At 42.4% G+C, this 18,822-nt stretch overlaps 1 protein-coding gene across 1 annotated transcript in view; it reads right to left on the reverse strand.

Annotated features, from left to right (window-relative positions):
- Window positions 1-229: 229 nt before the first annotated feature.
- LOC143276472 (uncharacterized) overlaps window positions 230-18,822 on the reverse strand; it is a 31,088-nt gene continuing 12,495 nt past the window's right edge. Inside the window, exons 4-6 of the mRNA XM_076580982.1 lie at window positions 14,343-14,784; window positions 9,019-9,109; window positions 230-6,422 (exon numbers count right to left, since the gene is read on the reverse strand). Of these exons, the coding sequence (XP_076437097.1) occupies window positions 6,318-6,422; window positions 9,019-9,109; window positions 14,343-14,784 (638 nt within the window). The 3' untranslated portion in view covers window positions 230-6,317. The remainder of the gene's footprint in view (window positions 6,423-9,018; window positions 9,110-14,342; window positions 14,785-18,822) is intronic.

Raw genomic sequence — 18,822 nt, forward strand, 5'->3', positions numbered from 1 at the left:
TACATCACTCCTGTCATCACTCCTGTCATCAGATGTATACACCACTCGTGTCATCACTCCTGTCATCAGATGTATACATCACTCCTGTCATCACTCCTGTCGTCAGATGTATACACCACTCCTGTCATCACTCCTGTCGTCAGATGTATACACCACTCCTGTCATCACTCCTGTAGTCAGATGTATACACCACTCCTGTCATCACTCCTGTCATCAGATGTATACACCACTCGTGTCATCACTCCTGTCATCAGATGTATACATCACTCCTGTCATCACTCCTGTCGTCAGATGTATACACCACTCCTGTCATCACTCCTGTCATCAGATGTATACACCGCTCCTGTCATCAGATGTATACACCACTCCTGTCGTCAGATGTATACACCACTCCTGTCATCACTCCTGTCGTCAGATGTATACACCACTCCTGCCATCACTCCTGTCGTCAGATGTATACACCACTCCTGTCATCAGATGTATACACCACTCCTGTCATCAGCAAATTACATCACGAAAGCAGAGTTTTACGAACTAAAGAGAGAGAGAGAGAAACACCCAAAAAAACACTGCTTCAGGACGGGTAGAGCTTGACATGAGTCAAGGGAGGCAAGCGTCATAGGGGCAAAACATGGTGAATTTTTTGTTGTTTTTTTAACCTCACCCACCAAAAAGAGAAAGAGAAACACTGTATATCAAATTATTTTATTTTCTCAACTGTTGTAACAAAATGTGATAAATAGGCGAGACATTATCCATTCACAAATCAATGCATTTCCCAAATTATAAAAAGTAAAATAAAATAAATCAATTCATTCACATCCACTCCAGGAAAACTTGCCACTGAATGCTGCTGCCACTTACTTTTTTTTTCAAACCTAATAAATAAATGAATGACCCAAAACAGGTATTTGAACAAAGAAAGAAGTAAATGAATCAATAAATGATTTTTTTTTTTTTATTATAAAGAATGAAGATGTTGAAGAAATTCATCAAAATAAACATAACAAGAGGTAAAGCCTTCAAGACTCACTTGTGCTCCGCACTTTATCCAGTGAAGGAATCATGAGGAGAAAAAAAAGAGTTAAAAAAAAATCACTGAAAAGTGCTCTATCAAATATGATACATAAAATAAGCTTGGGAGAAAAAAGGAAAAAAAGAAGAAATAAAAAGAAGGTATGCGAGTGGGATCGAACCATGCATGTTTAGTTCTGAAGCAAGCAGACTAATCCCCACTGCTGCCGCGCATCTGACGTCATTTGACTAAATTTAATACTTAAAGCAATGTTGATGTTTTCTTATTCGTGCGATAAACAGATGTGGTTGTAGTTGTAGTGGATGTAATAACCCCGTTTAAATCATGTTTTTTTGTGTTTTATCATATCTCAATTATTCTTTTATTTCAGCGGTAAGGAGACTTTGCTATCCCTTCAAGCACAAAGCAACACATGGTAGATCTCTAGATCTGCACAAACTGGTCCACAAAGGGCTGAAAGAAATGATCGATTCAATTTTTCTTTTATGTTCATTCCAGTTAATTCAGTGTCCACTTCACAATATTTATATGCAGTAAACACGTTGATGGTATAGTTAGTATTACTGTATGTGTTCTGTCCAGAATTTGTGTTTCTTTCCTTTTAACTGTGAACAAGAAAAATGAGGTCATGTCTTCGAAAACAACCTACCTGCTGGTAGGCCTAACTCAGTGGGAAGTGGTTTTTAGAATTTTCAGATTTCGGAACAGACCTCAACGAAATAAACCGTTAATGTTTTGGAAAAAACGGCTTAATTCGGGAGACTTACAACCTGTTATTGGTATGACTGTCAAGATTTTTTTTCATACAATGTTTAAGTCAAATCTGGTATTTGCAGACAAAGTATTTCCAGAGAACATGGCAATGTTAAAGTTTACCTTGGACACACACACACACACACAGACACAGACACACACACAGACACACACACAGACAACCAAACACCGGGTTAAAACATAGACTCACTTTGTTTACACAAGTGAGTCAAAAAAGAAATAAAGGAATGGGAATTGTAAACAATGTCATTGCCATGAGGTCTGATAATAATCACAACTGATTGCATCACTCTGAATTCTGCAGAATGTGAATTAATAAAATAAAAATAAAAAGACATCAAAATAATTACACAAGCATTTCAACAGAACACACATTCTATAACTCTCTATTACACACACACACACACACACACACACACACACACTGAAAACTGTACATCTGTTTCACATATCTGCACAACTTTTTTTTGTCTTTTTTTTGCCCCCCCCTCTTATTCTTTTTTTTCTTTTTTTAATTTTTTTTTCTATTTTTTAATTTTTTTTTTATAAATCAGAACAATTTTGTGGCCCATTCTGGAATGTTTCACAATGTTTACAGCTGACAAGTTAACTGGCTGCCACCACACACATCAGAACTGTTTCCCTATCCCCCACCATGTATATAGGGTTAAAGGTTAAAAGTCCCATGGCCCAATATGGACATAGGGGCAGTAATTCATATTCACTGCATCTGGTGCTCTGCACGGGACGGCACATGTATGTGTATGTGTGTGTCTGTGTGTGTATGAATGTATGTAAGTGTGTATGCATATGCATGTGCGTGCGCGCACGCGTGCGTGCACGTGTGTGTGTGTGTGTGTGTGCGCTGCTGAATTCAGATTTAGCACAAGGTATATGTATACATTCAATGGTGAGATTACACAGAAACCAAACAAACCACAACCAACAGCAGTCTCAAACAAAGAAATTGCTGAATAAAAAAAGCTGAGTGCAGACAAGACTGAAAGAATGTCACAAATGTATTGTACTTCCCACAGGCTGGATGTTTGACATTTACTGCCTTTGTGCCATAATGGTGGAAAATCAGTTTCTCATCTTCACAGTGGATCATAACCAACAACCAGCTGTGCAGCCAAAGGAGAACCAATGCCTCCATTCATACACATGTGTATACTGGAAAGATTCATTTCAAACTATTTTGAATGTCAAGAAGAAAACATTAATACATACACACACATGCACATGCATGCATACATTTGGAAGATTCATTTCAAACGCTTTTGTATATTTGTACATTATGGAGACATACATTCACCAGACTCTTGTGTCACACTTCTTATCAATAAAACAATACATATATAACAACCTGGCACATGTTATGATATGTCAAAATGTGTCAACAATCTTCCAGTTCCCAGAGAGTAATGCTTTGTTCCTGTTCATATGTATCATCACTCACACACACACACACACACACACACACACACACACAGACAATCCCACACAATCATGACAATTGCAAGTCACAAGTTTACAATATGGATGTTTTACATATTTCTTAAATATCGTATTTTAACTATCATGTGTGCAATACAAGAAGTAAATTTATAATGATCAAGTTGTGGTACGGTTTCTTATTCTGGAATATTTTATCTTAACCTTCAGTGCCAAGCATTATTTTGACTTGTGCTTCCTATTTACCGGGCAATTTTGGGTTGTGGAGGGTAGGGTAGGTATGGGTAATTGCGAACAGCGTGAAATTGCAAAAAATTCATATACCGCCCAACTTCGAAGCGTTCTTAACGGTTGCATTTTACAATTTAACGTCTCCTTCGACCTTTTCCAAATACTTTAATGAATATCCATTTCAAAGAACCAGCAAACGTCGACTATTTCTGGCTACTTCTGCGCTGTTTCTTCTCTTCACGCACCACTGCTGACCAAGCTTACAAATGTACTCTCAAAATCCTAAAATCAAGGGAAGCAAGTTGTAGGACTTGAACTTTGACACAGTTTAGAATTGTTCATTTGATCGGATATGTTGAATGCGCGTTACTAGTGCTGGAAGAATTAAAGCAAGCATATTGGTGACAGATCAGAATGTCAGTTTTGACAGGAATCTGCAAAATAGTGTCATTTGCAATTAGACCATAGGATATTTTGACGTGAGTCTATTTGCGAACGATGCTGCACAGTTACTGAGCACTCTCAAAAGGCTGTGTTTGTGAGTAGTGTGGGGTGTGTGCGTTTAAATGTCTGTCTGTGTGTTTGTGTGCATGTGTGATCAAAACAAACAGTACAACAGTCTGGTGCAATGTTCCAATAATAAGTTGTGTCTAATGAGTTACAGTCCTGCTCCTGTTTTAATTGTCAACATGTACCCAAAGCCGTTGTTCACAATTAGACTTGCCCGTTCACATTTACACCCAGCTGCCATTTCAAACGTCGACAAAACGTTAAAAAGAATGAGCAGACAAAGCTTTCCTGGTGCAATCAGTCAGAGGAAGTCTTCAAAAGTAAAAGAACTATGTTTGACTGTCGCACATGTTATCTTTACAGTACACATGTTGAGCTGGTCGCTATGACGGGATCGTTCGCAATTACCCTATTAACCAAAAATTCTAGCACATAAACTATTGCAAGAAAGTATTCATAACCAATACTTTTTTGAAAGGAAAAGTTAGAATTTCACTTAACACAATGATTGTATATATACATGTTGTTTAACTGCATCTCCTGCCTGTGCCATGCCCACCTACCTGATGCTCACTTTCAGACATTATCAAACAGATCAACATTGTCCCTGTCCACCCTCAGTGCAGGGGGTGAGGGGGGAAAGCACTGTTCACAAGATTGCTTGCAGATGAGCTGTTTGATCACTGCAAGCATGCTTTTCTAAAACCATGCTGTACATATAATTCACAACTTGCATCAAACCGTTCATCCCCTCCACAACCCTCTCTGTCCCTCCCTACCCTGAATAAGTGAATGGTTTGTATTTGAGGTCAACTCTTGGTCAGTCACAGAGCTACCCTCTCTGTCCCTCCCTACCCTGAATAAGTGAATGGTTTGTATTTGAGGTCAACTTTAGGTCAGTCACAGAGCTACCCTCTCTGTCCCTCCCTACCCTGAATAAGCGAATGGTTTGTATTTGAGGTCAACTTTAGGTCAGTCACAGAGCTACCCTCTCTGTCCCTCCCTACCCTGAATAAGTGAATGGTTTGTATTTGAGGTCAACTCTTGGTCAGTCAGCTACCCTCTCTGTCCCTCCCTACCCTGAATAAGCAAATGGTTTGTATTTGAGGTCAACTTTAGGTCAGTCACAGAGCTACCCTCTCTGTCCCTCCCTACCCTGAATAAGTGAATGGTTTGTATTTGAGGTCAACTCTTGGTCAGTCACAGAGCTATACTGGACCTCCTGTTCTGCTTTCTCCCCTTTCCTGGCTTCATCTTATCTTCAACTACCCCCACCCTCCCTCCTCTCTGCAAATCATCATTCTCTCTTTCAGTCCTGCCAAGTGAACCATCCAACACGATTTTGTCACACCTAAACCTCACTTCATCAACATCAGTAACCTGTACAGCTTCTGCAACACCTTGGATAGCAAAATCTCAATTTCTTTTGTTGTAACACATTGCTGTTTCAAGCCACTTGGGTAAGGTTGTGGTTCGTCTTCCACCAGTTTGAAAGAACTGTGAGGGGGGTACTGACAATAACATCTAGAAATTATCGCACAGAGAAAGATTGGCTGTTGCTTCTCTCAGATAATCATAGAAGACATACTGAGGATGCTGACAGTTGGCTACAGGAACACATCAACTTTGAAACAGAACTGTGAAATATCCTGAAATGATGCTGATGTATATATACATCATGGGGCAAATAAGGATACATTTTTCATGATATATATATATATATATATGTGTGTATATATATATATATATATATATATATATATATATATACACACACACACACACACACATCATGGTGCACTGTATAGGTTAATGTACATGTCATTTTAGAATATATCTCTTTTACTGCATATTGCAATATCTTATTCAAGAACAAAACCTGCCATTTATGATGATTTTATAGAAACATTTCTTTTTTTGAAATTCTGTTTCTTAAAAATGTATGTGTGTGTGTGTGTGTGTGTGTGTGTGTGTGTGTGTGGAGGGGTAGGGGTTTGGAGATGTGTGTGGAAAAAGAAGCCATGTTGTGTGTGTGCTGGACACGGCTGTGGGCTGAGATATTGTGTCAGGTGAATGACGAGCCTGTTGATGCACAATTAATTTCCAAATGGATGAATAAAGATGTACTGTACTTTATTATTGCCTTGAGAAATAGCAGTCAAAAGCCTTCATATATTCCTACAGAAACAAAAATCATACATGACGTACACACATCATCTTTGATCCAAACCATGATACCTGTCCCACACCTATGGCTCCATGACTCATCGAAGGGACGATAGTATTGCGTAGAGGAGGTGAGAGGTGGGGGTCACATGTTCTCCAACCTGTTCTGCACAGCGCTGTGGATGGTTTCCAGACTGTCCCTGTCCAGCTCTCGCACCAGCAGCAGCACGGACTGCAGGATGTTGGCGTTCTGCCAACACACAAAAAGCATAAAGTTCCACAGGGCACTATTCAATATCCACAGTGTCCAGGGATCGCCATGGGAAGGTGGTGCACAGTCCTCTCCTCCCTTTTAGCCTTCCCCAACTGGTCAGGTACATGTTCACACCTGGGAGGAGTGAGCAAAATGGAGTAAAGTGCCTTTCCCAAGGACACAGCACCATGACAAAACAGGGTCTAAAATCCTGACCACTTCTGAACACTGGATCGCAAGTCCAGTGTCTGACCGATGACTCCCTGACAGCTCACGTGTCAGTGAAGACACAGCCATGAACATGCCCATGACAGAAAGGAAATGTTCTACCCAGTATTACTTCAATCTAACAAACCAAGACTCACAAGTGCATACTCTGGCAGAGATCTAATTCCTGTCCTGTGCAAAATAATACTCCACCCAAACAGAGAATTGAAAGTAGCTTCCTAAGTATATTACTTCCCCTCTGCACGTGTACGCAGTGTCCTCTTTGACAAATATACTTTTTGTTTTCTATCAAATAAATTAAGAAATGGAACTGGCATAATATCAATAAACAAGTTAATATAATCATAAACAAGAAAATACTCAAATACACTCATAAAAATAATATCAAAGAAAAAGATACCAGTTACGCATACATGCACATAACTCATTCTGAAGTGAAAGAGAATGAGAGAAACATGGTATAGGCCAAAGCTTTAAGGATATCAGACATACTGAATACAAGTTCTTCTTTCTCTGTCACCATGGGCCGCAACTCTCATGTTTACTCGATGTTCAGGTGGACTTTCATGTGCATAACCCGTTCTAAACCACAACTTAGGTAACCATACTCTGTTTTTCGGGAGTATGCATGCTGGGTATACTTTTATTTTTGTAACTCATCAAACGCACACACAAAGGGGATAAAGCACAAGCAGGTCAGGAAAAAAACCTGCCTCCACCCTTAACCCTCTAGGTGCTGCGACCAAGATTTGAACCTACAACCCTCACATTGAAAGCAGAGTTGTAGTCTTGTGGTAATGTGCGCCACTTGGAAACAAGTATCCACAGGTTCTAGTCCTATATATGGACCAGGAGTTTGATGCCCACTCTTCTCGACCTGGAGTGGTGGTCTAGATGCTAGTCATTAGGATAAGACGATAAACCAAGTACCGCATGCAGCATGCACTTCGTGCTTGTAAAAGAACCCACAGCAACAAAAGGGTTGTCCCTGGCCAAATCTGTAGAAAACAATCCACTCTGATAGTAAAACAATTACACCTGCAGACAGAAAAGGGTGGTGATGTACGTGGTGCAGCCCTCTCCCCAAGGACAGCAGCCCCAGATTCCACACAGAGAAATACACTGTAACAAGACGTGACAGGACACAATGCAATACACAGAATAAGCACTCAGCTACTGTGACAGTCTTTATGTACCAGATGCTTATCTACCAATACAATGTCCAGGAGGGTCTGCATTCACATACTACTCACCCCTTCTCCCAAGTTTGGAAAATCAAATCAAGCACCTCATCATTCAAGTGAGACGATAAACCAAGGTCCATGTGCAGCATGCACTTGGTGCATTGATAAAGAACCCATGGCAACTTAAGTGTTGCCCTCTGGAAAAGTTCTGTAGAAGTCCACTCTGACAGATACACAAATATGTCTGCATGCATTCAAGGCTTGGAAAGTATGTTGGAATATGCTGCTGGTCAGGCATCTGCCTAGCAGATGTGGTGTAGTGTATATGGATTTGTACAATGCAATTATGTCTCCTTGCAAAACTGAAAGTGAAACTGAAGCCAGTCTTTGACACAGAATGATGATGTACCCTTGCTTTGGTGGCTCTAGTGGTAAAATTGAAGCCAGTCTTTGACACAGAATGATGACAAACTGAAAGTGAAAGTGAAGCCAGTCTTTGACACAGAATGACGACAAACTGAAAGTGAAAGTGAAGCCAGTCTTTGACACAGAATGACGACAAACTGAAAGTGAAAGTGAAGCCAGTCTTTGACACAGAATGATGATGTACCCTTGCTTTGGTGGCTCTAGTGGTAAAATTGAAGCCAGTCTTTGACACAGAATGACAACAAACTGAAAGTGAACCTGAAGCCAGTCTTTGACAAAGAATGACAATGTACCCTTGCTTTGGTTGCTCTAGTGGTAAAATTGAAGCAAGTCTTTGACACAGAATGATGACAAACTGAAAGTGAAAGTGAAGCCAGTCTTTGACACAGAATGGCGACAAACTGAAAGTGAAAGTGAAGCCAGTCCAGGGTTCCCAGGGACTTCAGGTTATGCCAAGGACCTAGTAAGGACTTATAAGGACCATCTCAGTATTTTGTAAGGACCTATAAAGTTAATAGGAGACATAAAAATCGTACCTGTACTGAGTCTTTGACACAGAATGACAACAAACTGAAAGTGAAAGTGAAGCCAGTCTTTGACAAAGAATGATGACAAACTGAAAGTGAAAGTGAAGCCAGTCTTTGACACAGAATGATGACAAACTGAAAGTGAAAGTGAAGCCAGTCTTTGACAAAGAATGATGACAAACTGAAAGTGAAAGTGAAGCCAGTCTTTGACACAGAATAACGACGTACCCTTGCTTTGGTAGCTCCAGTGGAGACAGACTTGTGAGGTGTGACCTTTGACATGGGCAAAGGCTTCAGCCCCAGCTGAGTTCGAATCTGACTGCAACATTTAACACCAAAGTAAAGTATTAAAACAAAATAAACAGAAATCATTATGAAGAAAACAAAACACTGTGCATACATGCAGGTATCATCAATACACACACACACATTCAAGTACACACACACACACACACACATTCAAAGTACACACACACACACACACAGACACATTAAAGTACACACACACGCACACACACACACACACACACATTCAAGCACACACACACACACACACACACACACACACAGGATCCAGACACAAGTAGACACACCACTGATGACCTAGGAGACTAAAAAAAACAAGAGAGGCAAGGCCTTCAAGACTCACTTGTGATACACTTTAAAAAAAAATCTAATCATTAAAATGTGTTCTGTATTTGTTATTATAAAGCTTTGGGTTAAAACAAAAAGAAAAAAAAAAAAGTCCTGACAACAGATTCGAACTCCGCATGTTCGGGTGACAAGAAACTGTCTTACCCATTACACTATCATGGCTCCTTAACTGACGTTCAAAAATATAATATATAAACATGCTTTTTTGAAGGGTGATAAATCGATTGCGGTATTCGAAGTGAGAACACTGTATAAATCATATTATTCTGGTGTATCTTGGGCATTCAAAAAATCTTTAAGGACAATTAAAAATTCTTTTTTAGTCCGCAGCAAGGAGACATGGCTATCACCGCAATCACACTGCAACATTTAGCAGTTTTCTCTGGATCTAGATAGATGTACAAGTTTAGTTACACCCGGTTGACACGGTCGATTCAATTTCTCTTTTATGTTCATTCTAGTTTTATAGCTTTAAAGTTGATATGAAAATTGAGTATTTTGTTAAACTAATAACATGTAGAGCCAAGTACAAGTACTTCTAAACTTCGTATGAAATGAAATGGACTTCATTTTGAGAAAAGTCGAGACTGGAAATTTTTACATTTCATCAATTCAAGGGTATTAACCCTCATGGTTTATTATTTTTAACTGTGAATTCCGACTGATTCTGTGGTTATTTTTATGGCAGTTTGGGGCATAATCCAGTAAGTGATGAGGTGTTCACAGATTTTTCTCTGAATAAATATTTAACGGTCTTCATCTCCAACTTTCCATCACATGTGATCGTGTATTGTCGAGTGAATATTGGATTGAACAAGCAGGTCAACAACTTTAAACAAAATGGCGTCGTTTGCGTTTGTGAAGAATATGAGCACGCGCTTTGAATGTGTATAAATATGTGTACACAACTGATTTTTGCCCATGTCCTTCAGGGCTCAGCTAACAGATCTATAAAGTCCACTCGTCGTATTGACTTTAGTATTTTCTGAAAAAGACCACTTGGGCGAATGAACATAGTGAAATTTCAAACTGTAATGTTTAAGATGAGAAAGATCAGTTTAAAGCAAATTAAGTCCCCTAGCATTATTTACAGATTAATTTCCCTTCTTTACTATCTGCACCAAAGACATGCAAAATAAATATAACTTCCATACTTAGCAAAAGAAGTTCCTGTTTGAACAAAAAATGATAAAAAATGACTGCTCTTGTTGTTGTGTCAGAATATCAGATCAAAGTGCCAAGTTTAAAGAATAAAGAAAATACAAATATAACAGTAAATGCAGTTTGCATATAATTTGGCTTCTTTCTTTAAATTTTTGTGTGCCCATCCCAGAGGTGCGATATTGTTTTAAACAAGATGACTGGAAAGAACTGAATTTTTCTTATTTTTATGCCTACTTTGGTGTCAACTGACAAAGTATTTGCAGAGAAAATGGCAATGTTATGGCAATGTTAAAGTTTACCACGGACACACATACACACGCACACAACTGAACACCAGGTTAAAACATAGACTCACTTTGTTTACACAAGTGAGTCAAAAAAAAAAGAAAAAAAAAAAAGAACTCCATGCTAATCCACCAGACACCAGTGCAGTATTCGAACCCAGGACCCTCAGAATAAAGTCCAACACTCTTAGCACTGGGTCAGTGAACCAGTGCTGACAGAGCTGCAGCTTCAAGTCCCAGAGAAATAGTGCAGGGAGTGCGGAGCAGTGGCCTTGTACTGCACCCAGCTAGAAAGCCAGTGTCCATGGTTTTATCTCCCTTGTACAGAACTCCCCCTCCACAAGACCTTCAGCAGGAATCTGGGTGCTAGTCATTCGGATGAGATGATAAACTGAGGTTCTGTGTGCAGCATGCATTCAGTGCACATAAAAGAAATGAAAGGCATGTCTCTGACAAAATTCAGTAGAAACATCCCTTTGGTACTAACATGATGACACTTGCAGGCAGTTAACAGAACAAAAAATGGTTGACAATGTGGTGACACTCTCTCCCACAGGTCAGTAGCCCAAATTTCAAACAGACAAATCTTTTGTGACAAAATACAATACAAAACAAAACAACAGAAAACAATACAATACAATACAAAACAATACAATACAATACACTACAAGTATGGCATGAAAGAATTATGACAGTCCTTGAAGAAACAAAAAGTCCCAAGCACAAGTTACATGCCCCTGCTCCTATCTTGTCCAAGCAGTAAGGACCATACTGCCCTCAATCTGCTACATGGATTCCATGGTCCAGTTTAAAAAGTGATCTCAAAACACACCTCTTTGTTCTGGTCCAGTTGAAAAAGTGATCTCACAACACACCTCTTTGTTCTGACCCAGTTGAAAAAGTGATCTCAAAACACACCTCTTTGTTCTGGTCCAGTTGAAAAAGTGATCTCACAACACACCTCTTTGTTCTGGTCCAGTTGAAAAAGTGATCTCACAACACACACCTTTGTTCTGGTCCAGTTGAAAAAGTGATCTCAAAACACACCTCTTTGTTCTGGTCCAGTTTAAAAAGTGATCTCACAACACACCTCTTTGTTCTAAAAGTGATCTCACAACACACCTCTTTGTTCTGGTCCAGTTGAAAAAGTGATCTCACAACACACCTCTTTGTTCTGGTCCAGTTGAAAAAGTGATCTCACAACACACCTCTTTGTTCTGGTCCAGTTTAAAAAGTGATCTCAAAACACACCTCTTTGTTCTGGTTACCATATTGCTGATGAGGTGCTTCTTGAACTTCAGCTGGTTGTGTGAGTGTGTGTGCATGTGTATTTGCATGTTTGTGCTTGCACATGCCTGTTTGTGTATGGTATGTCATACATGAAAGCATGTATGTTTATGTATGTTTAACTTTGCCTGAAAACCCCACCAGCTCCCTGTGTGGGAGGTGAGGGTCAGTGTGCATTCTTCCCAATGTTATTCTCACTGTCACTGTCAGACTGATCACAGAATACAGCTGGAAAGACCCGGCAGCCATGAAACAATCAAAGCAAGCAACAAAGCTACCAAACTAAATGCGGCATGTTGTTGTTTTTTACGGTTAAAGGTTGAAGGTCCAATAGCCTTTTATGGCCATCAGGGCATTGAACTCATATCCACTGTGTCTGGAGCTCAGCCGAGGAAGATGGAGCCCTCCTTCCCCAGCTGATGTCAGGTCCACTTCACATCTGGGTGGAGAGTGGAAAGTGAAAATGCCTTTTCCAAGTTCACACTGCTGAAAGAGGGATTCAAACCCCAATCCCTGGTGACTACAGGATCAGAACAGGGGGACTGACATGGGAGGAGACAGGGCAGGAAAAGAAGCAGAAGAAGAAGAATGAACTCCACCTTATAAAGTGGTTGCTTCTTCCAACACATCAGCAATAACTTCTTCTTCTTCTGCGTTCACTCATATGCACACGAGTGGGCTTTTACGTATATGACCGTTTTTACCCCGCCATGTAGGCAGCCATACTCCGTTTTCGGGGGTGTGCATGCTGGGTATGTTCTTGTTTCCATAACCCACCGAATGCTGACATGGATTACAGGACCTTTAACGTGCGTATTTGATCTTCTGCTTGCATATACACACGAAGGGGGTTCAAGCACTAGCAGGTCTGCACATATGTTGACCTGGGAGATCATAAAAATCTCCACCCTTTACCCACCAAGCGCCGTCACCGTGATTCGAACCCGGGACCCTCAGACTGACAGTCCAACGCTTTAACCACTCGGCTATTGCGTCCATCATCAACAATGACAAGAAGTGTTTGTCATCAGTAAAGAAAGTGGTGCAGTTTGAAAAAACCTCCACTGCTGTCAAAGGTGTGCTAGTTTCCTCGTTTACATCTCTGCACCGCCTGCCTTAACCTGTGGACTGCCCACAGACCCATCTTCCTCAATTCTCCTTCAGCCAGAAACAAGAAATAGCATATAGCTTGTCAAACCAAGAACACTACATTTCTATCATGAATAAACACACAGCCTTAACACAGTGAGGTGATCTGTGGCTCAAAGCCAGCCCAGTCAGTGTAACTCCAGTCAATGAATGGATTAAGGGGGACACTAGATGTTGCTGTGACTTGTGGTTGTACGCCCCACTGTCTGTGTTTTCATGTCAAGGAATGCAGCCATAAAAACCTATTGTACCTTTCATGTTTTTCACCTTTTAGCCTTAAAAAATATATTAAAAAAATGAACAAAATGTTCAGTCAATTATACAAGCTTTTATTGCTCTACTGAGAAAAAAGATATTTAGCTTAATTCTGAAGAACAGTACCCAGCAAATACGAACAGGTGAAGAAGACCATTTGCGGAGTGCTGGCACATCTTCCTTCCTGTCATGAATTAATGTCTTTTTTCTTTGTCCACTAGTTTTTGTTATGAACATATCTATCCTTACCTGCTCCCTTAGCTACCATGATGGTGGTAAACAAAATGTGCGTTTACCAACAGTTGAAGTTGAAGCACTTGCTTAATTAAGCACAGTAAGACTTTTCTTATTGATCTCCTTTTTATTTTATTTTTTTTTTTTAATTTTTTTTTTGTGCTGTTGTTGTTGTGGAAATATGTTTGCATAAAATAAACATGAAATTGTGACTCCGATGAAAGGGGGGTTCCATTCAATGTGGAGGTGGGGTGTGTGGGGGGTGGGGGTGGTAGATTGGTAGGGAAGCATGAGAGGGAAGTGGCTCATGGAGTCAGGGGATGGGAAGTGAAAGCATACTTCCCTGTGGAACATTTACCTTGATGGTGATGGTGACGATAATGTGTGTGTGTGTGTGTGTGTGTGGGGTGTGTGTGTGTGTGTTCTGCTTACTTCTTTCAGTTCATATTTTTTATGTATGTACTTGTACAATGAAAACTTTAAAAATGTTCATTTGAAAAAAAAAGGAAAAGAAAGAACACTCACTTGGTCTCCTCCCAGCTCAGCTTCACTCCCTCCTCCTGCTGCACACGGTTCCGGTGCACATCTGTTGCCATGACACCCACACACGGCCCGTGCTGCGATGGTCGGGGATGGAAGGGAGCTGCCGACACCTCCACCCCACTGTCCTCCTCCTCCTCCTCTTTCTCGTCAGCGTTATCCGATGACGTGTCGATGGAGGTGCCATAGCAGTTAGGTGTCGTCGTTGTGGTGGTGGTGGTTGTGGTGGCTGTCTTGCTTGAGGTGTCTGGTGAGGTTTTGGTGATGGAAGGAACAGCGTTGGTGTTGGGGTCAGTGTGGAGGTCAAGGTCAGTGTGGGGGACAGGCACAGGGTCAAGGTCAGAGTCAGGAGTGCCAGTTTCCCCAAACTGCTGGGTCAGGTCATCACCTTCCTCCAGTGCTCTGTTGATCTCCTCTTCCGTCACCTCTGTGAATGGCAACACATAGTTTCTAATTGGTTCGTTTTTTTACAATGAATATAACAACTAAATGTGTTTTTGCCAAACAATTACTTACCCACTGCCAGCTATACCCTCTGGCATACTGGGCAGCATCAAAGCCACTCTTTCAGCTGGGCTATCATTTCAGTGGTTCACAAGTGAATCTTAAATGTGAGATAAACAAATTTCAGTAATATAACCAGCCTACGTTGCAAAGTGGTTAGCATCGCGGACTGACAGCTGGGAGGATTCGGGTTTGAATCCCAGCGGAGGTGGGTTTTTCGGCCCGCGGCCGGCTCCTACCCACAGCTGAGTGTGCTATGGGCTTAAATGGGAAGACTGGGACCACACACTCAAGTATCATCCACTTCACGGATGCATCTTTGGGTGTGCTGCTCTAATTTCCTGACTAACACTGCAAGTATCTGTATCTCTCGGGCCTGGTTGACACCGGGATATCATTATGACAGGAAGCGTAGAGTACAGCCTTGTCGTGTATTCCCCAACTTAAATAGTGGAGTGATGGCCTAGAGGTAACATGTCTGCCTAGGAAGCGAGAGAATCTGAACGCGCTGGTTCGAATCACAACTCAGGCGCTGATAATTTCTCCCCCTCCACTAGACTTTGAGTGGTGGTCTGGACGCTAGTCATTCGGATGAGACAATAATCTAAGGTCCCGTGTGCAGCGTGCACTTAGCGCACATAAAAGAACCCTCGGCAACAAAAGGGTTGTTCCTGGCAAAATTCTGTAGAAAAATCCACTTCAATAGGAAAAACAAATAAAACTGCACGCAGGAAAAAATACAAAAAATGGGTGGTGCTGTAGTGTAGCGACACGCTCTCCTGGGGAGAGCAGCCCAAATTTCACACAGAGAAATCTGTTGTGATAAAAAGAAATACAAATGCAAAATACAAAAATACAAAATACAAATGGACCTCCATAGCAACATCGTCTTCCTCCTCCACCTCCTTCTTCATCCTCAGCACAAAAAAGCCCTAAACTATTTGGCCTTTCATGCACTGCTCTCATGGTGACCTCAGTTTCGATACCCCTCCACTTCCACACTTCGGGTGAGTCTTGTCAAGGTGTTCAGTGTCGGCGGATTCATGGGGGACTGTCATTGGAGGGACGTGGTGGTGGTGTGTGACCTCCTGGTGACCTAACATCAATGGCTTTCCTGTGGACTGCTGGCCCTTGGACTGTGACAGATGAACCAGGTGTGGCTGTGTCCCAGGTGTGGCTGTGTCCCAGGTGTGGCTGTGTATGGGGACCCAGGTGTGGCTGTGTATGGGGACCCAGGTGTGGCTGTGTATGGGGACCCAGGTGTGGCTGTGTATGGGAGAACCAGGTGTGGCTGAATCAGGTGTGGCTGTGTATGGGGGAACCAGGTGTGGCTGTGTATGGGAGAACCAGGTGTGGCTGAACCAGGTGTGGCTGTGTATGGGGGAACCAGGTGTGGCTGAACCAGGTGTGGCTGTGTATGGGGAACCCAGGTGTGGCTGTGTATGGGGGAACCAGGTGTGGCTGAACCAGGTGTGGCTGTGTATGGGGAACCCAGGTGTGGCTGTGTATGGGAGAACCAGGTGTGGCTGTGTATGGGGGAACCAGGTGTGGCTGTGTATGGGAGAACCAGGTGTGGCTGTGTATGGGAGACCCAGGTGTGGCTGAACCAGGTGTGGCTGTGTATGGGAGACCCAGGTGTGGCTGAACCAGGTGTGGCTGTGTATGGGAGACCCAGGTGTGGCTGAACCAGGTGTGGCTGTGTATGGGAGACCCAGGTGTGGCTGAACCAGGTGTGGCTGTGTATGGGGGAACCAGGTGTGGCTGTGTATGGGGACCCAGGTGTGGCCGTGTATGGGAGAACCAGGTGTGGCTGTGTATGGGAGACCCAGGTGTGGCTGAACCAGGTGTGGCTGTGTATGGGAGACCCAGGTGTGGCTGAACCAGGTGTGGCTGTGTATGGGGAACCCAGGTGTGGCTGTGTATGGGTGTGGCTGTGTATGGGGGAACCAGGTGTGGCTGTGTATGGGTGTGGCTGTGTATGGGAGACCCAGGTGTGGCTGTGTATGGGGAACCAGGTGTGGCTGTGTATGGGGGAACCAGGTGTGGCGTGTGGCTGTGTATGGGGAACCAGGTGTGGCTGTGTCCCAGGTGTGGCTGTGTATGGGGGAACCAGGTGTGGCTGTGTCCCAGGTGTGGCTGTGTATGGGGGAACCAGGTGTGGCTGTGTCCCAGGTGTGGCTGTGTATGGGGGAACCAGGTGTGGCTGAACCAGGTGTGGCTGTGTATGGGAGACCCAGGTGTGGCTGAACCAGGTGTGGCTGTGTATGGGGGACCAGGTGTGGCTGTGTATGGGAGACCCAGGTGTGGCTGTGTCCCAGGTGTGGCTGTGTATGGGGAACCAGGTGTGGCTGAACCAGGTGTGGCTGTGTATGGGAGACCCAGGTGTGGCTGAACCAGGTGTGGCTGAACCAGGTGTGGCTGAACCAGGTGTGGCTGTGTATGGGGAACCAGGTGTGGCTGAACCAGGTGTGGCTGAACCAGGTGTGGCTGTGTATGGGGAACCAGGTGTGGCTGAACCAGGTGTGGCTGAACCAGGTGTGGCTGTGTATGGGGAAGTCAGAATGAGCGGTGTGGGAGTAATGCCACTGACACAGCACAGATGACGGGGCAGCCAAAAACAAAAAAAATGGGCAATATCCACATTTTCCCCTGAAAGATGGAATGAGTAGTGTTCACAACAAGGCATAGAGGTTCACTCCATTAGTCACACACAGGAGTGGAGTGAAAGAAATGTGGATATTGCCCTAATTCCACCCAATTTCTGAATATATGTCATAGATTGTTAGTAAAAGCAGCTGAAATGAACCTAGAAATAAATGAAAACTAAAAACTAAATGCATTGCTGTACCTATGTGCATACAGTCATGAATTAAAATCCAAATTTGTGGTATTCTACACATTTTCACTCACAGTTTCTTGGCAACTGCAGCAGAAATGTAGTCAGCAAGCTGTTTCTTTCAGTTTAGATTTTTAAGAGAAATAGAAATCACACCCCCCCCCACACACACACACACACACACATGCGCGCGTGCGCGTCCTTCACCCAAGCCTGTGCCTCAACCACTCACCTCATGCTCACTTTCTGACAATATCAACCAGGTTCACAGTGACCCAGTGGACACACAGATTAGGGGAAGGGGAGGGGGTGAGTACTGTTCAAAAATTTGCCTACAGATGATAGATGATCCTCTCTTCTTTAATAAATGCTTGCATGTTTGTCCAGTGATTCATGCAATGCATGAGACTGGTCCACACCCTTCAACAATCCTTCCCTCCCTCTCTGCCCACAAGAAGTGGACAGTTTGAGTTCACTAACTTGTAAAAATTCAGCAATATCTTGGGTGACAAAATCACTGAGAGTTTTTGCAACAGACTGCTGTTTCAAGTCGCCTGGGCCAGGCTGTCCACCATCTGGAAAGCGTCATACGAATTGAGAGGTTACTTCAAATAACATCCTAGCATGACCATACAAAGAGTGGTTGGCTGCTGTTCCTCATGAATAATTAGACATATCAAGCTTTCCATCTTGTGTCTATTGGCACACAGCAACTTTGAAATAGAAATGGGAAAATTTATGAGATGATGTTGATGTGAATACATCCTTGACAAATAGTGAAACATTTTAGTGGATGTACGTCCTTGGCACTCAAGAAGTTAATGTGATATATAATCCATTAATTGTGAAACGCAAAGATGGAATAACAAAGAAAAAAGATTACAGAAAAAAAATCACACAAAAATAGGAATTTTGCCAGGTACAACCTCTTTGTTGCCATGGGTTCTTTATGTGTTCTAAGTGCATGCTGCACACTGATCCTCAGTTTATCGCTTCATCAAATGGCATCTCAAGAGGAAGTAGTGTGAATACAGAACAGCCACTGACACCCAAAGCCCTTAGGTCTGTCTGATCTCAGTGAGGTGACCACCCTTCACTGACCAGCATTCTCATCAGCAGCAGACA

Source organism: Babylonia areolata, chromosome 32 (genome assembly GCF_041734735.1).
Source record: "Babylonia areolata isolate BAREFJ2019XMU chromosome 32, ASM4173473v1, whole genome shotgun sequence".
NCBI lineage: Eukaryota > Metazoa > Mollusca > Gastropoda > Neogastropoda > Buccinidae > Babylonia > Babylonia areolata.